Genomic DNA, 20,841 nt, shown 5'->3' with positions numbered 1-20,841 from the left:
ACTTTGTGACCCCAGACCATGTATTATGCAAAGTTAGCTAGGCTAAGTTCAATATATGGACTCTGTAAGCATATATCTTTCTTTTTTTTTGCAAAATAGCATACATCTAGTACAACAGATTGCCTGTTGTTTTATAATTCTATAAACAAGCTTGTTTATTTTATTAGATGAATTTTTGCCCTTGTGTAACAAACGCTGGGGTGATGCCTGTATTCATGTATGCCATTTTTGGGTCATCACGACAGCTTGCGGTTGGCCCTGTGGCTTTGGTGTCCCTCCTGGTCTCTAATACATTAAGTAACATTGTTGATTCATCTGATGCCTTATACACAAAGCTTGCAATTTTATTGGCTCTTATGGTTGGTGTGTTGGAATGCATAATGGGACTGTTAAGGTTCAATTTGTGAGTTTATGGATAATTTGCTAGGAATTTTGTGTGCGTTTCAGACGCTTATTCGCTTCTTTTTTCTTCATTTTCTCTATAGGTTGGGATGGCTTATTCGTTTCATTAGCCATTTTTTATTTCTGGCTTTACTACTGCATCTGCTATAGCGATTGCCTTCTCTCAAGCAAAGTACTTTCTTGGATATGAAATAACCAAGACCACGAAAATCGTTACCCTGATTGAAAGTATCATTTCTAGGATAAGTGGGGTATCTTGCACGTGCCTGTCTGATTCCATTGTAAATTCTGATCAATTCGATTTTTCTGTTTATGTGCTAGATTCATGTCATGTATGCTTTGTAGTCTTTATTTTCCTGTTAGAAAATTTTTCAGTGATAAGACATTGCTTTTACTTTATTAAACTCATTTTGTCACCTATCATTTTTTCTGTTTTTTCTCTTCATCGGACTTGGTTTAGTAATACAATTATACATAGATCTCTCATCTGCATTCTATTGTGTTTTAAGTTAAGATAATTTGAGGTCAATTGATTCAATATATCCTTTTTCTTTGTGAGAAAATTTTCACATTAAATGTTCAGTTTGTCTCTCCTTTTGTAGTTCACATGGCAACCGTTTGTATTGGGATCATGTATTCTAGTTGTGCTCCTTATTATGAAGCATTTGGTAAGACTGAATTACATTTCTGCTACTGTGCATTGTATTATGTGACCTGATTTGAATTAATATACAATACGACCATTTATGTTTAGGGGAAAACAAAGAAGTACTTGCGATTTCTTCGTGGAGCAAGCCCTCTTACGAGAGTTGTATTGGGTACAACTTTTGTAAAAATGTTTAAACCGTCTTCCATTAGTGTGGTGAGAATGTATGAATATGATTTTTTTTATTTAATAAAATTAAATTAAAATTTATGACCAAAACATAAATATGCACCAATCTTGTTCATGCTGCAGTTATAATATGCGAAACTGAATACATTAGTAAATATGTATAAATTCATTTTCAATCTTGCTTCTTTGGATTTCATCAATCACATCTTGTGATTTATAATTCCTTGATAAGTAATAGTAACTTAAGCAACTATTTTATGGAAGAATTAGCCATCTCCGTTTTGCCTGATAATGAAAGAGATTAATGAATGACATATCACTGGTTTCTCATACTTCACCACCTTGATTCCAGCTGCATGCCTTATCACTGGTGTTGCTATACTGGTAAAAGAATGTCCATACTTTTCACTTCATACTTTCTTCATTTTCATATAGATTAGTAATTTACTTTAATTGCATATGGACTCAAGGAATCCGTTGGAATAGCTAAAGCGTTGGCAGCAAAGAATGGCTATGAGTTGGATTCAAATCAAGAGGTATTCTAACTTTATTGATTGGCAATCAAAGTTAATTTTTTTTTGTAAAATCAAACTTTATCACTTGCAGTTATTTGGTCTTGGAGTCTCCAACATTGTGGGATCATTCTTCTCATCATACCCAACTACAGGTCAAAAAATTTCTTTCACCAAATTGATGTCTTCTGATTTATTTCCTGATTTATTCTCACAACTAGATCAATGCATATTCTCATATCTCATAATAAAATTTTATCTTTCAGGCTCCTTCTCTAGATCAGCTGTGGACAATGAGAGTGGTGCAAGAACAGGTTTTTCAGGAGTTATTTCGAGGATGATAATTGGATGTGCTCTTCTGTTCATGACTAAATTATTTGAAGACATACCGTCGGTTTTTGTTAACCTTTGTAATTTGTATGCTTAAGAGATTGTAACTTAAAATATACCTAATTTTCCTATGCTATTTGACAGTGTGCTCTAGCTGCCATTGTGATATCTTCTATTATGGGCTTGGTGAGTCTGTACTCCAAATCCATACGCTCATGTCTTTGACTTTTGTTCTTGATTTTTTATCTTTATCTTTGCAGATGGACTATGAAGAGGCTATACGTTTATGGTGTATAGATAAAAAAAGATTTTGTTCTTTGGACCATAACTTTGTTAACTACTTTATTCCTTTGTATAGAGATTGGTGTTCTTGTTGAGGTAAGTAAGCACTTACTTAATAAGAATGAGAATTAGTAAGGCATGTGTTGATCTTCATCATGTCTGAATTTGTAGGTTGGAGTTTCACTTGCATTTGTGATTCATGAATCAACAAACCCCCATATTTGTGCGTTAATACATACCATAATTCAAAAAGTGTGCTTGAATAGCTACTAAATTTACATTCAGCTGATCTTCATAATGTTTTGCAGTTGTTTTGGGTCATCTTCCAGGCACCATATTTCTTTGATGCTCATTATTGCTCAAGGTTTGTGTAAAGCTTTACAATTTGAACTTATTCCTACCATCTCCTATGTTTTATCTCTTTAGCTGGTACCTTTTGGGTACTTTTTACTATCTTTATTGTTGATTTTTTTATAATTATATAAAATATGTTCATTATCATTTGCAGGATGTCAAATGTCAAGAATGATTTATCTTATAAAAGTGGATTTGGATCTATGAAACAATGTTGAAATTCATTTGCAGGAAGACAATCAATCAATTAGGATTATGAAATTAAGTGAACAATTATATTGTGTGTTGGATGTCAAAATACGGATGTTTGATATTTGGATTATTATTATAACTTTCAGATTATTAATGTGTGTTATACATTATTGAAATTTCAGATTATTAAAAGTGAATTACATCCAAAAATGATTTGTAAACCTTAGTATTGGGTAAAAATCTCTTTTTGTGGATAAGAGTATCAGCCCGGATAGTGAATAAGGGAGGTGATCTGGGCTAAAAAGCCTTTCTTATCTGTGCACTATTTTAACTATATAGCCCGGATTTGTGTGAAAGTGGTCCGGACTAAACAACCTCTGTCAAGCGTGCTCTCTTACAACAATAGAGTCCGGGCTTGTGTGAAAGGTGCTCCGGCCTCTATACCTTTTAGCCCAAAGATCAGAAACCCACCGTTTTTGAGTATATCCGGGCTCTATGCCCTTATACACCCGGGATAAAAAGCCGTTTTTCTAGTAGTTAACTGAATCGGGCCTTTCAAGATACGCGACCCGCGGTCGCAGGTGGACAGCTGCGGTTTCGGCTTCTCTCTTCTCTTCTATTTAATGGTCAAAGCGCGTCTTCGACCCTCTTCCCTTGGTGTCTTCTCTTGGCACTTTCTACACTAATACTCCACTCCTAATACGCCGATAAAGGCACAAACGGAGTCACCAATATGTGTGCCAAATCTCGCTATCGAGCTTCCAGCGAATTCCCATAATATTAACTCTGAATCGAATCCTAGGAATACCACTCGAAAATACCTAAGCACCACTATTCCTAAGATAATAACCGTTAGTTATACAATATGGAATCTCTCCATCACTTACCCATCCCAAACTCTAATCCAGCCACCTATACATACACTGCTCCTTCTGTATCCTCACTATTTCATGACCATATGCATGCTTATGAGCCATCTCTATCGGCCTTACCTCTATCAATGCATATTGTGAGTACTTGATCAGCGTCATGGGTGGCCTCCCTACTGTAACAACTCAAGTTTTTCCTCATCTAGCTTAGGACAATCCTAACCCAACCCAGTCTCAGTCTGAAGCTTTTTACCTAACAACATATAACCCGACTATCCCTCAGACTTCACGCTAGATGCTACCTTCTACTCTACTAATCCCACCAGATCCACCTACAACATCAACCGTAGGATGACGTCCATTGTTTATTGTGGGATAGAAGATCTAAGTTCCCCCAATGTCTACTAGAACAACAACGAGTCTAGCTCCCTTTATCATACATTGAGCCCAACAACTCCTCCAACAACAAACGCAAGTACACTGAAAGGGTGAAAGGGAAGTCCATTGCCTAATGTTGGTCACTTATCCTACTTGGTTACGTAATATTAGTCTGCAACTAACTTATATTGTCTATCTATGCCTGGAGAAATGTGTTAACCTCTTTGTTGCTTATGTAAGATAAATAAGTGTCTTTGGTTTGATCTACTAAGTATGTCAAGCAACATAACTATCCTAGGTTTAACGGTGTAAGTGGTAAGCTTAATCTCTGTAATATAATGTGCCACCTTTTGTAGGATGGTGTTCATCTCTATGATTATGAAGTGCATATGTGCTATCTTTTGTAGGAATTTGCAGTACCATATCCTTTTCTTGAATTCCTTTAACAACAATATCAACCCTAATACTTCCATGCATGTTGCTTGTATCAATCCTAATACTTGGTTAGTCTATGATTACTACCATTCTGTGTGTTTCACCTGTTATTTTAAGAAAATAGTCAGCAATAACATCTGTTATATGTTAGACAACCATAACAATAGAGTCCTTATATTACTTTTTACCTTTCTATTTTCTGTCTCGTTGTAAATAAATTAGGCCAATCCACCTATTTCAACTAAGGCCGAGACTATTCTCCTCCAATGTAAGAAACTTCTTGATATGTATAATGTACTAGCCAATTAAAATGCCTCCTTACATTAATGGCTTCGGACCATCTAATCCTGGTCTTGAACCAATTGTTCAACATACGAACGATTAGATATGGCCTTTATGCACCCTTTAGTCTTACTATATAATATTACTAGTCATTGGTGTCTGTGCTTCACAAAAATCGAAGGTCAATCCTTATTATTCTTTGTAATTGACTAATATTTTCATTATTGTGTATTTTTGTACACATTATTTGTACATTGTTTCTAATGAATGATATTTTACTTGTAAGATCGTTTTATATTTTATCTGACTTGTCGTTGAAAATTGGTCTTTCGATTATTTGAAGTGTTTGTAATACAGAAACGAAAATTGCGTACATATTCATCAGAGTAATTAAGACTAGTCGGTGTAAATCCATATAAAAGGCTTCCGACATAACTTCATATAAAAGTCGCGTACATATCATTGTCCATGTCCAACCCGTTTTCAATCCGGGACGGACTAACCCGACTTGTTCACGCTACAAACCTTGTTCGAATCCGGTTCAATGAGAAGGCCGGACAGGCAAGCCCGGACCTCTAAAGGCATAATTCAGCCAAATTATGAAGCATTTGATGTTTTAGGATCTTTCCAACTGTTAAGTAGAAGATAAAGATATAGATAGATAGATATATACTCCCTCCAGGTACAAATATTTGTCATGAGAATAAAATTCGCACAAATTAAGATAGAATTTTCCTTTCCTAAATAACTCTACTAAAGTATCATTGGAAATATAAAAAACAATGTATAGAGAAATAAAATAGCTTTAATGTAATAATTTGATAGGGATAAATGTGGTAAAATAAGGAAAAAATGGTAAAATGACATATATTTGTATCCAACAAGGGAAAACCACAATATGAATCTTAGATTGTTAGATGAAAGATTCGACTCAATATGCACAGAGAGACTTTGTTAAGGTGAGAACCCTTGGAAATTATACATGTCCAGGATGAAACTCACCGATATATTGAATATAATGAACAAAGAATTACAAGGCCTTATAACTCTCAGTTCACTACACTCGTGTTCAGCTCACTTACAATGTTTGCGCTCTCAAGTTGTAGAGACAACACTCGCTCCCTCAGAGATCAATAGCTATGCCCCAAACACTCAACCCTACTAACCTCCCAGCTTTCAGTCCTGTTGCATCCCTCCAAGACACTCAACGTACTAACTCCCAGGCTTTCACGATCATGTTTTGTTTGTGCTAGCTAGACTTTCTCTCCCTCTCGAGATTTCCCAAGCTCGTGCAATTACATACAACTATTCCACCTATTTATAGAAATCCTAAACTTCTTCCCAACTTAGAAAACTCTATACAATATTGTAATAAAGAAGATTGCCACCTTGGCAATTCTTGTGACTATACTCCGGATAGCAACTCCACATATTTCTTCTTTTTCTTGAGAAACAAACTTGTAACAAACTTCTGTCACGCAGGCGATCCGCTTCCACACCTACTCCGCTTCAATTTGTCCACGCTGGTGATCCACGCTCCTCACTCTCCATAGGTAGAAACACATTCGCCTATCCTGAGCTTCACGTCTTTCCCATCATCTGGCACAAATACTCTACACGCTGGTGCAGCTTAAGCCACCTGGACAGATTCCCTTCACTTCATTTCTTCTTTTGTTGAAGTACTGGATATACTAGACGGAAGTGACTCTCTTCGTCTCTCCGCTAGTCCAAGGTCTTCAACTCTTTTCACGTCTTCACTCTTGAAATTATGATTCTTGACTTAGAGTTGACTGAGACTGCCTTTGCTATATCTGCTACTTTCGCAAGACTCAAAGCTAGTCTCTAGCTTGTTCGCTTTGTCAAAGTGACTCTCTTCGCTTTGTCAAAGCGACTCTCTTCGCTTCTTAAGCTACTCATGTAAAACTTAGAAAACACAAGGTAGATTAAATGAAGTGTTTATCATCATCAAAACAAAGGAAGCGATTAGTCTGAGCAAGCTCAAACTAACACAACAGAATTTCCAGCCCCGGTATAGAGATCAGCATGATCAACAGAGGTAGAGGCCTCGTGAGCAGCAGCAGAATCAAGGAGCTCCTACTATGGAAATGATCAAGGACTTGGCTAAGACCGTCGCCACCCTTGCATCAACTGGCCAAAACACCGACTCTAGGGTAAAAAACTTAGAGGTTCAAATGGGGTAGATCACGCAGACAGTCTCAACATTAGCGCAAACAACTCTAACTCACTACCGGCCCAGACGATGGTGAATCCGAACCAAAACATGGCGAGTATGAGTCAAAATCTGAATAATGTCAGTGCAATGGCATTGATGAGAGGTAGGAGTTCCGAGAAGAAAGCAAGTCAAGAAGAGGAAGTACAAGAAGACCCCGCACGTAGAAACAAGCGACTGCGCGACCATTACTAAGAGCTCGCGCGGCTGCGCCACCTATACTAAGAGTGTGCGCGACCGCACACCTCCCGGGCGCGCCCGCACCCCTCAACTGAGAGTTCACGCAATTATGGAACCAAGTTCTGAAAAATGGGCGTGACTGCACGGGGGTTACTGAAGGCTTGCGCAATCACGCCCCCCAGGTGCGTAACCGTACCGACCTTACTGCCGAGAAGGAGGAATCCGTGAAGAAGAAAGTTGATAAGGAAGGTCCGATGGAGGAAGAAGAAGATCTAGACGACTCGAGAGGCGATTTCAAGCTCCGACAGAGCAACTATGTACGTCGGGACTTTCCTCCACTCTATTCGGAGAAGCCTCCAGCCCCATTCCCTGAAGCATTAAAAGATACCAGGAGGCCAGCTGACGAAAAATAGCTATTTGAGATCTTCAACAAGTGTGTCGTAAACATCCCACTACTCAAACTGGTCTAAAGCATACCGAGGTACGCAAAGTTTTGCAAGCAACTTTGCAGAGTTAAAAGGAAGTAAAAGATGAAGGAGACCAGCAGAGTACCAGCCAGAGAGAGAGTTTCTGCAATCTACCAGCAGCGCATGCCTTCAATGATCCTGGTATGGTAATTGTCCCCTGGCAAATAGGCAATACTAATTTTGATCGAGCAATGCTAGACTTAGGGACCGCTATAAATGTCTTTCCGTACTCCCTCTGCAAGCAATTAGGACTTGGACTTTTATATGAGACACATATTCTAGTCCAATTAGCTAATGGATCAACTATTCTCCCTAGGGGGTAGTAGAGAATGTGCTAGTCAAGGTAGATAGGCAATTCTTCCCTACAAATTCTTATGTGCTAGATATGGAGAATGATAGGGAAGGTGTACCTATAGTTTTAGGGAGACCGTTTATGAGAACAACTAGCACTAAAGTAGACTTAGGAAGAGGGACATTATCTTTAGAGTTTGATGGATATGTAGTTAGCTTTGAGATCGGGAGTGATGAGGAGTCCGGAGATGAGGTAGCGAGTGTTTTTCCTATAAAGCTAGCTGATCCCGAGAGGGATGTTGACAGGTTAGATCTAGCGTTGGCCGATGAGCCCGCATGCAAATATTAGAGGGAGAAAACCCTCTTTCTTTTCCACCCATTTTTCAGGTACCAAGAGTGACGTCAGAGTTACATCCAGGACACTATGTGGAGAAAAGAGGGGATACAACAAGGGGCTCACAAAGAATAAAAGAGGGATTAAGCAGTACTGGATCCGAAAGGATGAGTTTGCCAAGAGGTTGGTCGAGTCAGGATGAGAAGAGACAAACGTTGAGCCAACAGCGTTAAACAAAGGCACTGACCGGGAGGCAACCCTGCGAAGAGGTAATTTATCTTTCTTCACTTGAGTTATATGTGTTCTTATCTCACAATGAGGACATTGTGTAGTTTAAGTGTGGGGGAGGGATTAGCCTCACATATCCCTGCATTTTAAAAATTTTGAGTCAGTTTTCCCCTTTTGTTGAAGTTTTAGAATCGGTATTCTTAGATTCCCCCTTTGTTTGTGACTGTGTGAACTTTTATAAAGATGCATGATCTTCAAATCTTCCTACTATGTCTTAGATGTTAATATTTCAAGTATGTCTGGTGAGGATATGTTGCATTAAGTAGAGGACTTATGCTTGAGCATGTGGATTATGACTAGGACGCATTAGAACCTTATTACGATTGCATAATCACCACCTTTTCTTTTGTTTATCATTATGTCATAATAAACTGTTCCCGTCCTCTTGCATCAAAAAGAAAAAGAAAGAATATAAAGGTAGTGAGCTCTAAGTAAAAAAAAGTTGGAAGAGCACGCGATCTCTGAGGTGTGAAAAATAACCGAGGGTTCGATCCTCCATGGCGTATTAAGCAAAGAGTTTCATAGTAACCTGGACCATAAAATGGACAGGTTCTACCTAAAAACAAATTGGTCCGGACCATAAAATGGATGGGCCCTGCACCCAAAATGTAAAAGTGCAAAAAAGTGTAATAGGATAAAAGGGAGCAACGAAAAATGCATGTGATTTAACTTGAGTAGAGTGTGGTTGATGGTTGTTTTCAATGGTATTGGAACTTGTGCAGGATTGTCATAAGTAGGAAGCATGTTAGGACGATCTCCAGTCGCTTATTTAATCCTTTGTTATTCACATTTATATGTCACTTGGATAGAGACATCTTCGGTATAGTTTGGAGATTTAGGTGATTGCATTTGCATGGAGGTAAGCATACTTCGAATATTGGGGGATACTTGATACCATTGTTAGTTAGAGTCTAGTTAGTTAATGCATTGCATTGAATTTTTGTTCTAGAGTCGGAATCTACGCCAAGTGCTTTATGATTGTAGGTACCCAGAGTTAGAGTGCGGAGCCGACGACCACTACCGTCAATCCATCCATACCCACAGCGTTCGTGTGGAGTTAGCAGTAGCTTACTCGAGGACGAGCAAGGTTTAAGTGTGGGGGTTTGATAGACAGTGCGTAATACATCATAATACGTGGTCGTTAGCTACTATATCGAGGGATTTGGCATGTCTAGAGTGCGTATTGTCATGATTCAGACCAAGCGAAGCCAAGACACTAAATACGATGATTATGGGCTTCCTAAGGAAAGACATCCAAAAGGGTACAAATCGGAATCGTTGGCGCCAGTGACGCGACCGTGCCTGAAGACGCGCGACAGCACCGGATGCGCGTTCGTGCCTCAACGTCGCGCCCGTGCCAGCCCACGGGACAAAAGTTCAAGGCCCAGTCCAGGAAGCGACCGCGTCGACACATGCGCTCCCGCGCCCCTGACGGGTCGGGATTTCTCTAAAACCCTAGTTCATCCTTGTGTTGCGCTTGGGCTTCCTTCATTTGTAAAGTATGGGCTAGGGTTAATTTGGTTAATGCTTTGTCATTTAGAATAAATAGGGAGTGATTTGTCTCCTCCCTAATCATCCATTATTCCACATTTCAATTTACGTAGTTTAGCAATGAGCCAAAAGTAGTCTCCTAGACTTTGTATGGTTGGTTCGAGCCACTAGGCTGATTCAATGTGAGATTTCTATCATTGGTTCTCATTTATAATATGTCTCTAGTGCTTTATCCTCTTACTTTTATTATCTATTGAATTGAATTTGCATTCTGTATTGATCACCTAGGTTGTTTAGTTCAATTTAATATAGCTAGGGCCTGGTTTATCCTAGTTGGAGAACCTTGCCTACTTAGTGGCAAAATCACTACCTGGACTAGTTGGACTTGTAGGTATGTGGAGGCTAATGAGGTGTTAGTAGCCAAGTGGCGCTGCACCTTCCTATCTATTCATGTGCTTTATGCTGTCTAGGAGAAAGTCTTAATAGTTTTAGGGCTGGATTTATAGATAAGGGCTATTAGGACTAGTTAACTTAATTAGCTATTTAGGAACAAGGATTAGGGCAATTAGAGGACATATAGGCATTGAGAATAGGATAGAGGATCCAAACATAGAACCTAGGACCATTGAATCATGCTAGTAGGTGAAGACCAACCATATGAAGTGTTCGTCCCATTTCAATCAACCAAAGAAATCAGTTTTACAAAATCCCCTTTGTTACTTTTCTAAGTTAGTCTCATTAATATCATAAGAATTGATTGCTTTTCGATTCCCTGTGGAATTCGACCCGTACTTGCTGCCACTCTACTCTTGTAGAGGAGTTGGAAGAGATTTATTTTGACCGGAGAACTAACGACAAATCTCCGCCTGTCACCATGAGAGTAGATAATAACTTCAACAAATTCCTGTTATGATTTGAAAATCCTTGGATAAAAAACCGGATTATTATCAATTTGTATGCAATATTTGAAGAACACATAATATATGATCTTTTATGTAGAAATTATATATGAAACAAAAATAAACTCAAAATTTGCTCCACAAAATGGGCTACTCATTGATAGAACAATAACTTTAAACACATAAAAAACAAAACCCTCCTAAAAATCCAAATTCATATCTAACTAATCATAGAAACACTATATTAGCTAATAATATTATAGACACCCTCACAAATATAACCAATTGCTAAACTTTCGACATCCTTATTTGAAACAAAGAGTCAAAAATAAAACACCTAACAAGCGGAGATGGAAACTACAAGATGTCAAAGTTAGAACTCTTAAACAAGAAATTACTAAATTTCAAACATCGGAATGATCGCTCTATAATCCAATCCTCTATTATTAATGTTCTTAAGACTCACTTTATCTCTAAAATAAAACTGTGAATAATAATAATGGGTACTCTAAACCAAATCCAACACCTATAGTGTTTAGAAGAATATCTATAACTTCATATGCATCCAAAATCTAGCTCATATATCAACCAAGAAAAATAAGCTCATAAATATTACAAGGGCTTCACAACAAAAAAAGTAAGGATGTGAGTTAATGGTTCATGATTTCATGCAATATAAAAAGTATGGTTCATGAGTTAATGGTTCATGACTTCATGCTTTTTTTATTTTATTTTTAATAAAAGAGAGATTGATCCTCTGTCATGTATAGATAGAAAAAATAAATGGTCTACAATACAACGGTGTGGGGTGTAGCCCGTCCCTTAGCATCCTCCTCCAAAACCCTCCGAACAGCCATCGAGGGGAGTCCGGAACAGTAATACCAACAGGAAAACCAAAGTCGGGGAGGCTAAAGAGTCTGCAACTCTGTTAGCTTTCCTGAAAACATGACGGAACTGGCACTGCCATTTCCTATGAGTGAATCCTTGTGTTGAGGCAATTAGGCTAGCAAGGGGGTGACTATGATCTATAGATTTGTTTAGAAGCAGAATCGAAAATTTTGAATCTAATTCTGAACAAACCCGCTTGTAACCCATGGACCAGGCTAGTGATAGCCCTGATCCAATACCCCAAAGCTCGGTCATGGGCACTGAACACGTACCAAGATTCTGTGCAAATCCGGTCACCCACAAACCAAGATCATCCCTAAAAAACCCATTCGAAGAAGCTTTACCTGCCAAAACCGAGTCATCAATATTAATCTTGATCCATACGGGGTAGGGAATGCTCCAGCTAATCAACTCCTCTCGATAAACACGAGCCACTCCCTTGCCCGCCTTCTCCATGCTTCTCAAATACTCGAGGACTTGACTCCGCACAAATGCCACCTTGTTCTACCAAACTCATCCTTATGAAACCATTAATTTCTCCATTTCCACGAGCACCAAATACACGTAAGGAATAGCTCAACCCACTTAGTGACACGCCCATGACAACCCATCAGATTGCTCCTGAACCAGACCGTAACTGAATTGAAAACCCCCGAAAAGTTGCTCGCACCCAATCCATGCCACACAGTATGCGCCACCGGGCAATCCTTGAGCACGTGACTAATCCACTCCGAATCTATTTGTTAACTTGTTATTGTAGTGTGCTTGCAAAGTGAGTCAAGCTTGCTGAGTTGAGCGATGGATAGTTAAATGGTGAATAGTGAGGAATGAATCTTGTTGTCTTGCAGGTTAATGAATGAAACTTGCCGTCTTGCAGATTAAATGATAAAGACGGGTGAAAATTGTCAGGTGTTGAATGGTTGTTGACTTGCTATAGTGTTGTATCATTGTTGTCTTAACGTCATACTGTCTTGTTGAATCAGTTCAATCAAGTGTTATTGTGGTGTACTTAATTACTTATGTTTTATCGTTTCACTGAATTGTTGATTGTTGTACTAGTATAGATTGTACTGTTTGGTTTTTCCTTTGGAAGTTGATTGTTGTAAGTTTGAATTGCTAAATTGTTATGTTCATGCCTGAAACAAGGTTTAAATCTTGAATTTGACATGTACTCATTTATGGAATAGAAACCGACTCTAGGAATCAAATAGTATTCGGTATGGGTAATGTCGGGCTTCTAAAAAAACCTGGAACCAAACTGATACGGGGATGAGCCCCTTTTGACGATCTAGACACCAAGATTGACTTGATAACCATCTCGACAACCATGAAAGGAGATGGGAGAAAGAAGAATTCAAAAATTCATATTATAAAATCATGAAATTCACTCAAAACTACATGAAGAAAGAAGACTCAAAATTGATTTGAATCAACAACAAAACGAAACGGAAATGGAGATATTACTATGATATAAGCGGGCTTTCCTTTGCAATTTTCCTAAAAGGAAATTATGGATCCATATAGGCATTACTGAACGCCTTTTTGTGAGCAAAATTTCCTCTAGAGAAGTTTTCATCTACCTTCTAGAAATTCTATCTACTTCCATTTAATTTTTCTTAAAATTTTCATCTCCCAATTACTAGCTAAAAAAAAAAATCTACCTACCTTAAATTCAATCTATCCTTATTTCATCTACTTTTTTTCATCTACCACTTTCCATCTAGATGGAAAAATTCCATCTAAATATTGTCGAACGCACCTTATGCCTTGCAGGTACTACTATGATATAATATCAAGCTCATATTTACTTTTAAAAATGCGCAGCTCATTGAAAAAAAGTGTATAATATGCAAAAAAAATCTATTAGAGCTTAAAGTACACGAGAGTATGTCATAATTACATGACAAAAATATTAAAAATAACTTAACCTTTTAATCAAGTATTAAAAACACATCTGTTGGTTTGAGCTAGAATGTGTAACTAGATAGCTTAATCATTCTGCTTGTTTTGATGATGATAAATATAAGTATTTGATGTCCATTGTGTGCGATAAGCTTTCTAGTAATAGCTCGAGGAGTTAGGAGGGTAGCTTTGAAACAAGTGGACTAGCTTAGTCCATGAGGGGACTAGCTTGAAGCCTAGCAGGGAAAGCGAATCTTGCCAAGGCAGAATAAGTGATGAAGTGAAGAATAAAGACGTGAAGAGAAGAATTAGAAGACGGAAGGACTAGCTTTAAGCAAAGGGAGTTGTTGTAAAGCTAGTGGATCGCCCTTCTACATGAAGAGAGAAATACAAGCAATGTCGTGTAAAAGCGAGACTGCACCAACGCGTAGATGATTTGGTCAAGTGAAGGGAAGGCCGATAAACTAAGAATAGGGGAAGTGGAAACAACTGGAGTTTGTTAGGATTTCTACCTATGGATAGTGATGAACGAGGATCGTCAAGCTAGACAAATCAGGGATGCGCTAAGGGTGTGGAACGGATTGTCGACGTGGACAAAGCTATACTCAAGAGAAGAAGCACAAAGCGCATATGGCCGTTGATGCATTCCAGGTAGAGGTGAGCAAATTTATCCGATCTGATCCGAAAACCTGCCAATCCGTATTCAAAAAATACGTATCATGTTGGATATGTTTTAATTTTATCTGTATCCGATCCGGCTTATATTACCATATATCTGGACCGGATACAGATCATGATAATTTTCAAACCGGATATCCATGAATATTAATTATCCGTGAATATTAATTATATTATATATGTTTTCTAAAACTAGATAATATATATATATGATTAATTTAATGCTAATAGTTTAGTTTTAAAATGTTCAAATAAAATCCACGTTAACTAAACACTACATTGAGTATAAATATTTAATCTCAGTGGTCTACTAAATTAAACTATGACAACAAGCAGTTTGTTCCATGTTCTTCCCAGAGAAGATGAACTTTTAATATATTCACAATAATTTATTAAATGAAAATCTGAATTACTAATTTATTATTTCTTAATTATTAGTTTTAATTATTATTTATGTGTTACATATTGATTTGAAAATTAAAAAAGAAGTTAAATCATTCTTTTCTTATAAACCGGATATTTCAGATATCAAGTATAACAATCCGGTCTGATCCGGTTCGTTTTAGCCGGATATCCGGCTTATATCGGATACGGATCGAGATATCAATAAATTTGTTTAGCCGGATATCTGGTATATTGGATCAGATCGATCCGTTTGCTCACCTTTAATTCCAGGAGTGGATTGATCACACGGATCGTTGAGGTGGACTTCTTCATGCCGTTAGATATAGTTTCGCTAAGACTTGGGCATCAAGTTTAGGAATACTAAATATACGTGCATTAGTTGATGTTATGCATACGAGTTTATGAGTTGAAGAGCTAGAGAGCTTCAGAGAGAAAGCTAAAAAAGCTAGAGAGTTTATGAACTTCACTTACTGAGAGGAGATAGCAAGAGCGAATCAGACAGAGTTGAGAACTAGAGGAAAACTACTGTGTGCTGAATCCACTGTGAAGTAAGCTAGTGTCCTAAATCACCTTAGAGCTTGAGAGAGTATTGCTTATATTGTGTTGAGCGCATATTTTATTGTGAGGGAGAGTTACTTAGAGTTAAAACTAGCTCTACTGTGTAATTTCTCTTGATTAATATAATCTTAGTGGTGAGTTTTATCCCGATCTTATTAGAAGCTTAGGGTTCTTACCTTGGTAAATCCTTGGATTGAGCTGAACTTCTAAACTCATATTTTTAAGTTCAACATTGTAGCTAATCTCCCCTTCCTCCGCAACTCTAACACACTAGCTTACTAGCTTGTTGTGTTTAACTTGAAGATTAGACTAGCTTAATTGTGTTTATATATAGAGAGAGAGAGAGAGGTGGGTTCTGGTAAAACGGTTTTTCTGGTAAAACGGTAGTACTATTCTGGACCATTAGATTAAAGAGAATGGATGGGCTGGATTTGATTGGAAAAATTAGATTGATTAAAAGAAAATTAATTAAAAAACAAAGGAGAGAATCTAGGAGAGGAAAAAATAGATAAAAAATAAAAATAAAACTGCTTTAATTGATTACGATTTATCTTTTTCAAAAACGATCTCCTGAAATTTCATTAAATATTTTTTTCCGATTCATCGATCAAGAGTTTATTTGTTTCCGGATTACAATTTTTTCAAGATCCATATAGGTGCGTTTTTTCAGTTATCGTATAGTTTTCGGAATTTGTTGTATATTTTTCGCGATACAATACCTGTTTTTCATAGATTGTTGTCAAACTTTCTTGTTCTGTTTTTCGCGATTTCTATGTTATGAATAACTCAATTTCAATGTTTGCAAATTCTTTTTTCGCGAATTTGAGTAATGATTTTCGAGATTTGAGTACTGATTTTCGCTTGTGTTTTTCCCAGAAATCATTTGTGAATGAATATGCGAATGAATAAGTCTGATCATGAAAAATAATTTGGGATCCTGAAAAACACGTCTTAGAATGTGAAAAATTCGTCTTAGAGCGTGAAAAAATAGTTCCTATAATTTATCGACTCTTTTAGAGTGTGAACAACGAATCTTAGATAGTGCAAAATAAGTTTCAGACTGCGAAAAACGAGTTTCGGATCATGAAAAATAAGCTTGATCAACAAGTTTTAGATTGTGAACAATGAATCTTAGATCACGAAAAACAAGTTTCAGACTATGAAAAACGAGTTCCAGATCGTGAAAAACAAATATGAAGTGTGATCAACAAGTTTTGGATTGTGAATAATGAACACTTCCAAATCTTAGACAGTGAAAAATAAGTTATAGTTCCTATAATTTATTTGTAACTCTATTTATCTTAGTACAAATAAACACTTCCAAATTGGCACTTGTAAATCGATCTTTATGTTCTGGTTAGGTGTAAGACAAAAAGAACATGAGAGCACCTTCAGTAAACACTTCAAAATCAACACTTGTAACCATGAACGATCGTCACACAAACATCAACTCTCAGCAAAGATCAATAATTGAGGTAGGTCAGTTTTAGTATACTGATTTTCATTACTTAATCTGTAACAAAACAGAATGATTTTAACAAAAGTAGCATTACATTCGTTGAACCAACAACAATGAGAGAAGATCAGTCACCTAATCATAACAAACACTAGAAGAAGAAAAAAATAGTTCTAGCCATTGATAAAAACCAGCAAAAGGTGTAAATTTGCGGACATAAATAGCGTTCTAATTGCTGAGAAAAAACACTACAATTTTAACCGAACTAAAGTCAAACCCTAAAAACTAATTGAACCAACCTAAAGTCAGAATGAACGAACTAACCTTGAATTCAATCAATATACCTAGATGAAGTAATTAAAGTTACGATAAAACAAAACACAATGATTCATTGCTTAAGTAATTAGGAATTGAAAAGAGAGAGGAAATTATAATGAAAGGTGATGAATTGGACGTCAGAGAGGAATACGAAGACAAATCCAAACCCACAATAAATGGATAGATGTGGACGATGATGAAAAATAGGAAGAGGTAGATTAGTTGAATATTAGAGAGATAAAATCCCAATAATTAGGGAAGAAAATTTGTAATTTATGTTATTTTTTAGTTTTTTGTGTAACTATTAATCTCAACCCTTTAATTCAATCAAATCTTATGGTCTATATTAATACTATCATTTTACTATAAAAGTATGTTTTACCGGAACCTAATTCTATATATATATATATATATATATATATATATATATATATATATATATTAAACACATAAGCGAGCCAATCAAAAGACTAACTCGTCTTATCTAGATCCAACTCGATCCTACAACATCGTCTAAAAATGTATGAAAATAACTTAAACTTGATGAAAAAATGTTAAAATCTAACCTAACTTAAGATATGAAATATATTATATCAAAGTATAAGATAACATGTAATTTTAATTGATGGTTAAACATTTTAAAAAATGATTTGTCACATAAAATAAATTATTTTTATAAATATGAAACAAACAATTTTAATCAGCTTTCATAAAGATAAGTATTCTTATTATTGTATAAATTTAATTTTATGTTTACTTTATTTCTAGGAAAATATTAATTTTTATGTTGAATAATCTTTTTAGAATGTCTTTTCATCACCTGAAATAAAATATAATCTTATACTCTAAAGTAATAGGTTAGATTTTTTTTTTTGATTATAGGTCAACAAAGGGAATCCTCTCTATCCAGGAGGTAATCTCGCATTATCATGCTTGATAATGCTTACAAAGTTTGAAAGAAAACTAAGGAGCAAAGGATGCTCAAGGCGCATCCTTTCTCGCAAAGTCCTGATGTAGGAATCAGGTACGTTACATAGGTTACTTAAATACAAAATAGACTCTAAATCTAAGTTGTGAGCTTTCTCCGAAGCAAGTCTGCAGCCTTATTGTTCTCCTTGAAGTAGTGAAGAAATTTGATGTCGACAAAGTGCCGACTCTCTTATGTCCTTGATAATGTTTTGAATACTCCACGGTACCTGCCAGATTTTCCTAATAACATTAATTACATAAAGATTATCTTCTTCTATAATTAATTTTTTAAAATTTAAACTTTTTAGCCAATAAAATGGCTCCAAGCGCTGCAAGCGGTTCTGCGTGCATAGGGGAAGAAGTTCTAATTTGTTTATGAGTTATATGAATTACGTTACTGGAGCTACCGCAGGTGATGCTCCCGAGGAAAGAATCCCCATTGAGGGAAAATGCCGCATCAAAATTTATTTTAAACCAATTTTCAGGAGGTTTTTTCCAATTAGATGTATTATTTCTTTTTTATAGGTTTTTGTATGATTATTTGATTTCTTATTGCTATTTTTTATCGAATTAAAATTGACTGTAGATATTCATGAATGGTAATTAATAAAAGCCATATCAAAAGGAGATTTTTTATTGTTATTATTGTTGTTAAAAATTTGTCTATTTCGATCCCTCCAAAGTTCATACCAGAGAAAGTACATTAGGTTTGTATCTTTGTTTTGATTGAGGAAGAGACTGAAGTTATCTATAAAATTATGAGCATTGGCGGATGGGATAGTAATGTTTTTACCTGTTTGTTGTTCCAAAATTTTGATCATTTTGATGGTCTTCGGACATTCAAAAAAGAAGTGGGAACTTGTTTCAGCGGGGAAATTGCAAGGGGTATAGTGGTGTGGAACTCTGTTGAAATATCTATTTAGTCTTTCTGTGGTGGGGAGACAATCAGAAAGAGCCTTCCATAGAAAAATTTTAATTTTGGGTGGTATAGATAAGTTCCACATTTTCCGGAAAATATCTGAGTTGGTTATAGGAGCAGTTTTATTGGTTAATTCTAGGACACTTCTTGTACTGAATTCACCTGAGCTTGATAGTTTCCAGATTTGTTTATCTTTAACATCTGATGAGGGAATGTATATCTTGATAATTTGATTCACGATATTAATAGGTAATATGGCTGCAAGTTTTAAAGGATCTCATTGTTTGTTATTCTTGATGAATTCTGAAACTTTCATATTAGTATTATGAATAATTGCGTTAAAATAGTTTTTAATATTTACATCGTTTATCCAGTTATCATGCCAGAAGTTAATGTTTTTTCCGTCACCTACAATCCAAAATAGCCCATCCTTAAAATTTTCTTTTAGATGTAGAAGACGTCCAAATTGCCACGAATTTTTTGTTCTTTTATTATAGTTTAGAATGTTTTTATTTTTGAGGTATTTTTCTTTAATGAGTTTTACCCATATATTATTTTGATTTATAATGAGTTTCCAAAGTAGTTTCATTTACAAAGAGATGTTGATATCTTTTGCTTTACGCAAACCAACACCCCCTTGAGATTTGGGTTGACAAATCGAGTCCCATGATATGAGAGATCTAGCATTTGGTGTAAATTTATTCCAATTTTTTTTTATTAACATCATCAATTTTGTTATGAATTCCTGTTGGGAGGTAAAAACTTTGCATTAGATAGTTTGTCTGTGATATAAGGTTTGATTGGATAAGGGTTGATCTACCTGCTTGAGACAGAGAATTAGCTTTCCCGTTTGATAATTGATTTTGCAATTTAGTTATTGCATATTCAAAACATTCATTTTTGACTTTACCGGCAAGAACAGGTATACCTAGATATTTTTTCATGGTAGTTGTTATCCTGATCTGGAGTAATGTTTCTGGTGTTTGGTGAAATGTTTTTAGAGAATTGTATTGAGCTTTTGTCGTAATTAATACATAATCCTGAATGTTTTGATAGGTGATCAAGTGTGTTTTTAATAAATTTAGCATTGGTGACATTTGCATTCGCAAAAATTATAGTATCATTAGCAAAACTAAGAAAAGGGGTACACATTCCCTAGTTGAATATTTTGATTCCTACTTTATGATTAGTTTTTAAAGATTCTGTAGTTAAGATTCTAGACAGGTATTCCATTGTTATGATAAAAATGAAGGGAGCAATGTGGTCTCCTTGTCTAATGCCACATTTAGGCTTGAAAACTGGACCAGGTTCGTTATTGACAAGGATTGAAAAGGAAGAAGATTCAATACATTTCATAATCAAGGAAGTCCATTCAGACGAAAATCCGAAAGAGAGCATCATTTGTCGAATAAATGGCCATTGTATTTTGTCGTAAGCTTTTTCCATATCATTTTTTATTGCCATCCATCCTCTATTACCTTTCTTTTTTTGTGAAATGAGTCGAAGATTTCATGTGCAATTAAAATGTTATCTTGGATTAATTTTTCTTGTACAAATGCACCTTGTAGAGGGTTAATTATGTTTGGTAAAAGATTTTGAATTCTATTTGACATTAATTTAGTGATAATTTTATAGATAGTATTGCAAAGACTAATCGGTCTGTAATGATTAATATAATTTGGCTCATTAGTTTTTGG

The 20,841-nt window shown here is 36.0% G+C and overlaps 1 protein-coding gene across 1 annotated transcript; it reads left to right on the top strand.

Moving 5' to 3' along the window:
* Positions 1-12: 12 nt before the first annotated feature.
* LOC141249396 (uncharacterized) lies at positions 13-2,707 on the top strand (the record flags this gene model as incomplete). Its single annotated transcript, XM_073669612.1, is given in 15 exon segments — positions 13-64; positions 193-394; positions 486-514; positions 517-653; positions 1,005-1,070; positions 1,157-1,264; positions 1,538-1,621; positions 1,708-1,773; positions 1,844-1,904; positions 2,016-2,143; positions 2,224-2,265; positions 2,340-2,378; positions 2,380-2,457; positions 2,533-2,584; positions 2,670-2,707. Coding segments are annotated over 15 exon segments (1,182 nt in total), but the record flags the coding sequence as incomplete, so codon positions are not given.
* Between the last annotated feature and the right edge of the window lie 18,134 nt (positions 2,708-20,841).

The sequence above is a fragment of the Phyllobates terribilis genome, unplaced genomic scaffold, assembly GCF_046119375.1.
Source record: "Phyllobates terribilis strain yellow unplaced genomic scaffold, ASM4611937v1 Scaffold_4539__1_contigs__length_59682, whole genome shotgun sequence".
Taxonomy (NCBI): Eukaryota; Metazoa; Chordata; class Amphibia; order Anura; family Dendrobatidae; genus Phyllobates; species Phyllobates terribilis.
The sequence above is the reverse complement of the archived record's forward strand: the minus strand, read 5'-3'. Positions and strand labels throughout refer to the sequence as shown.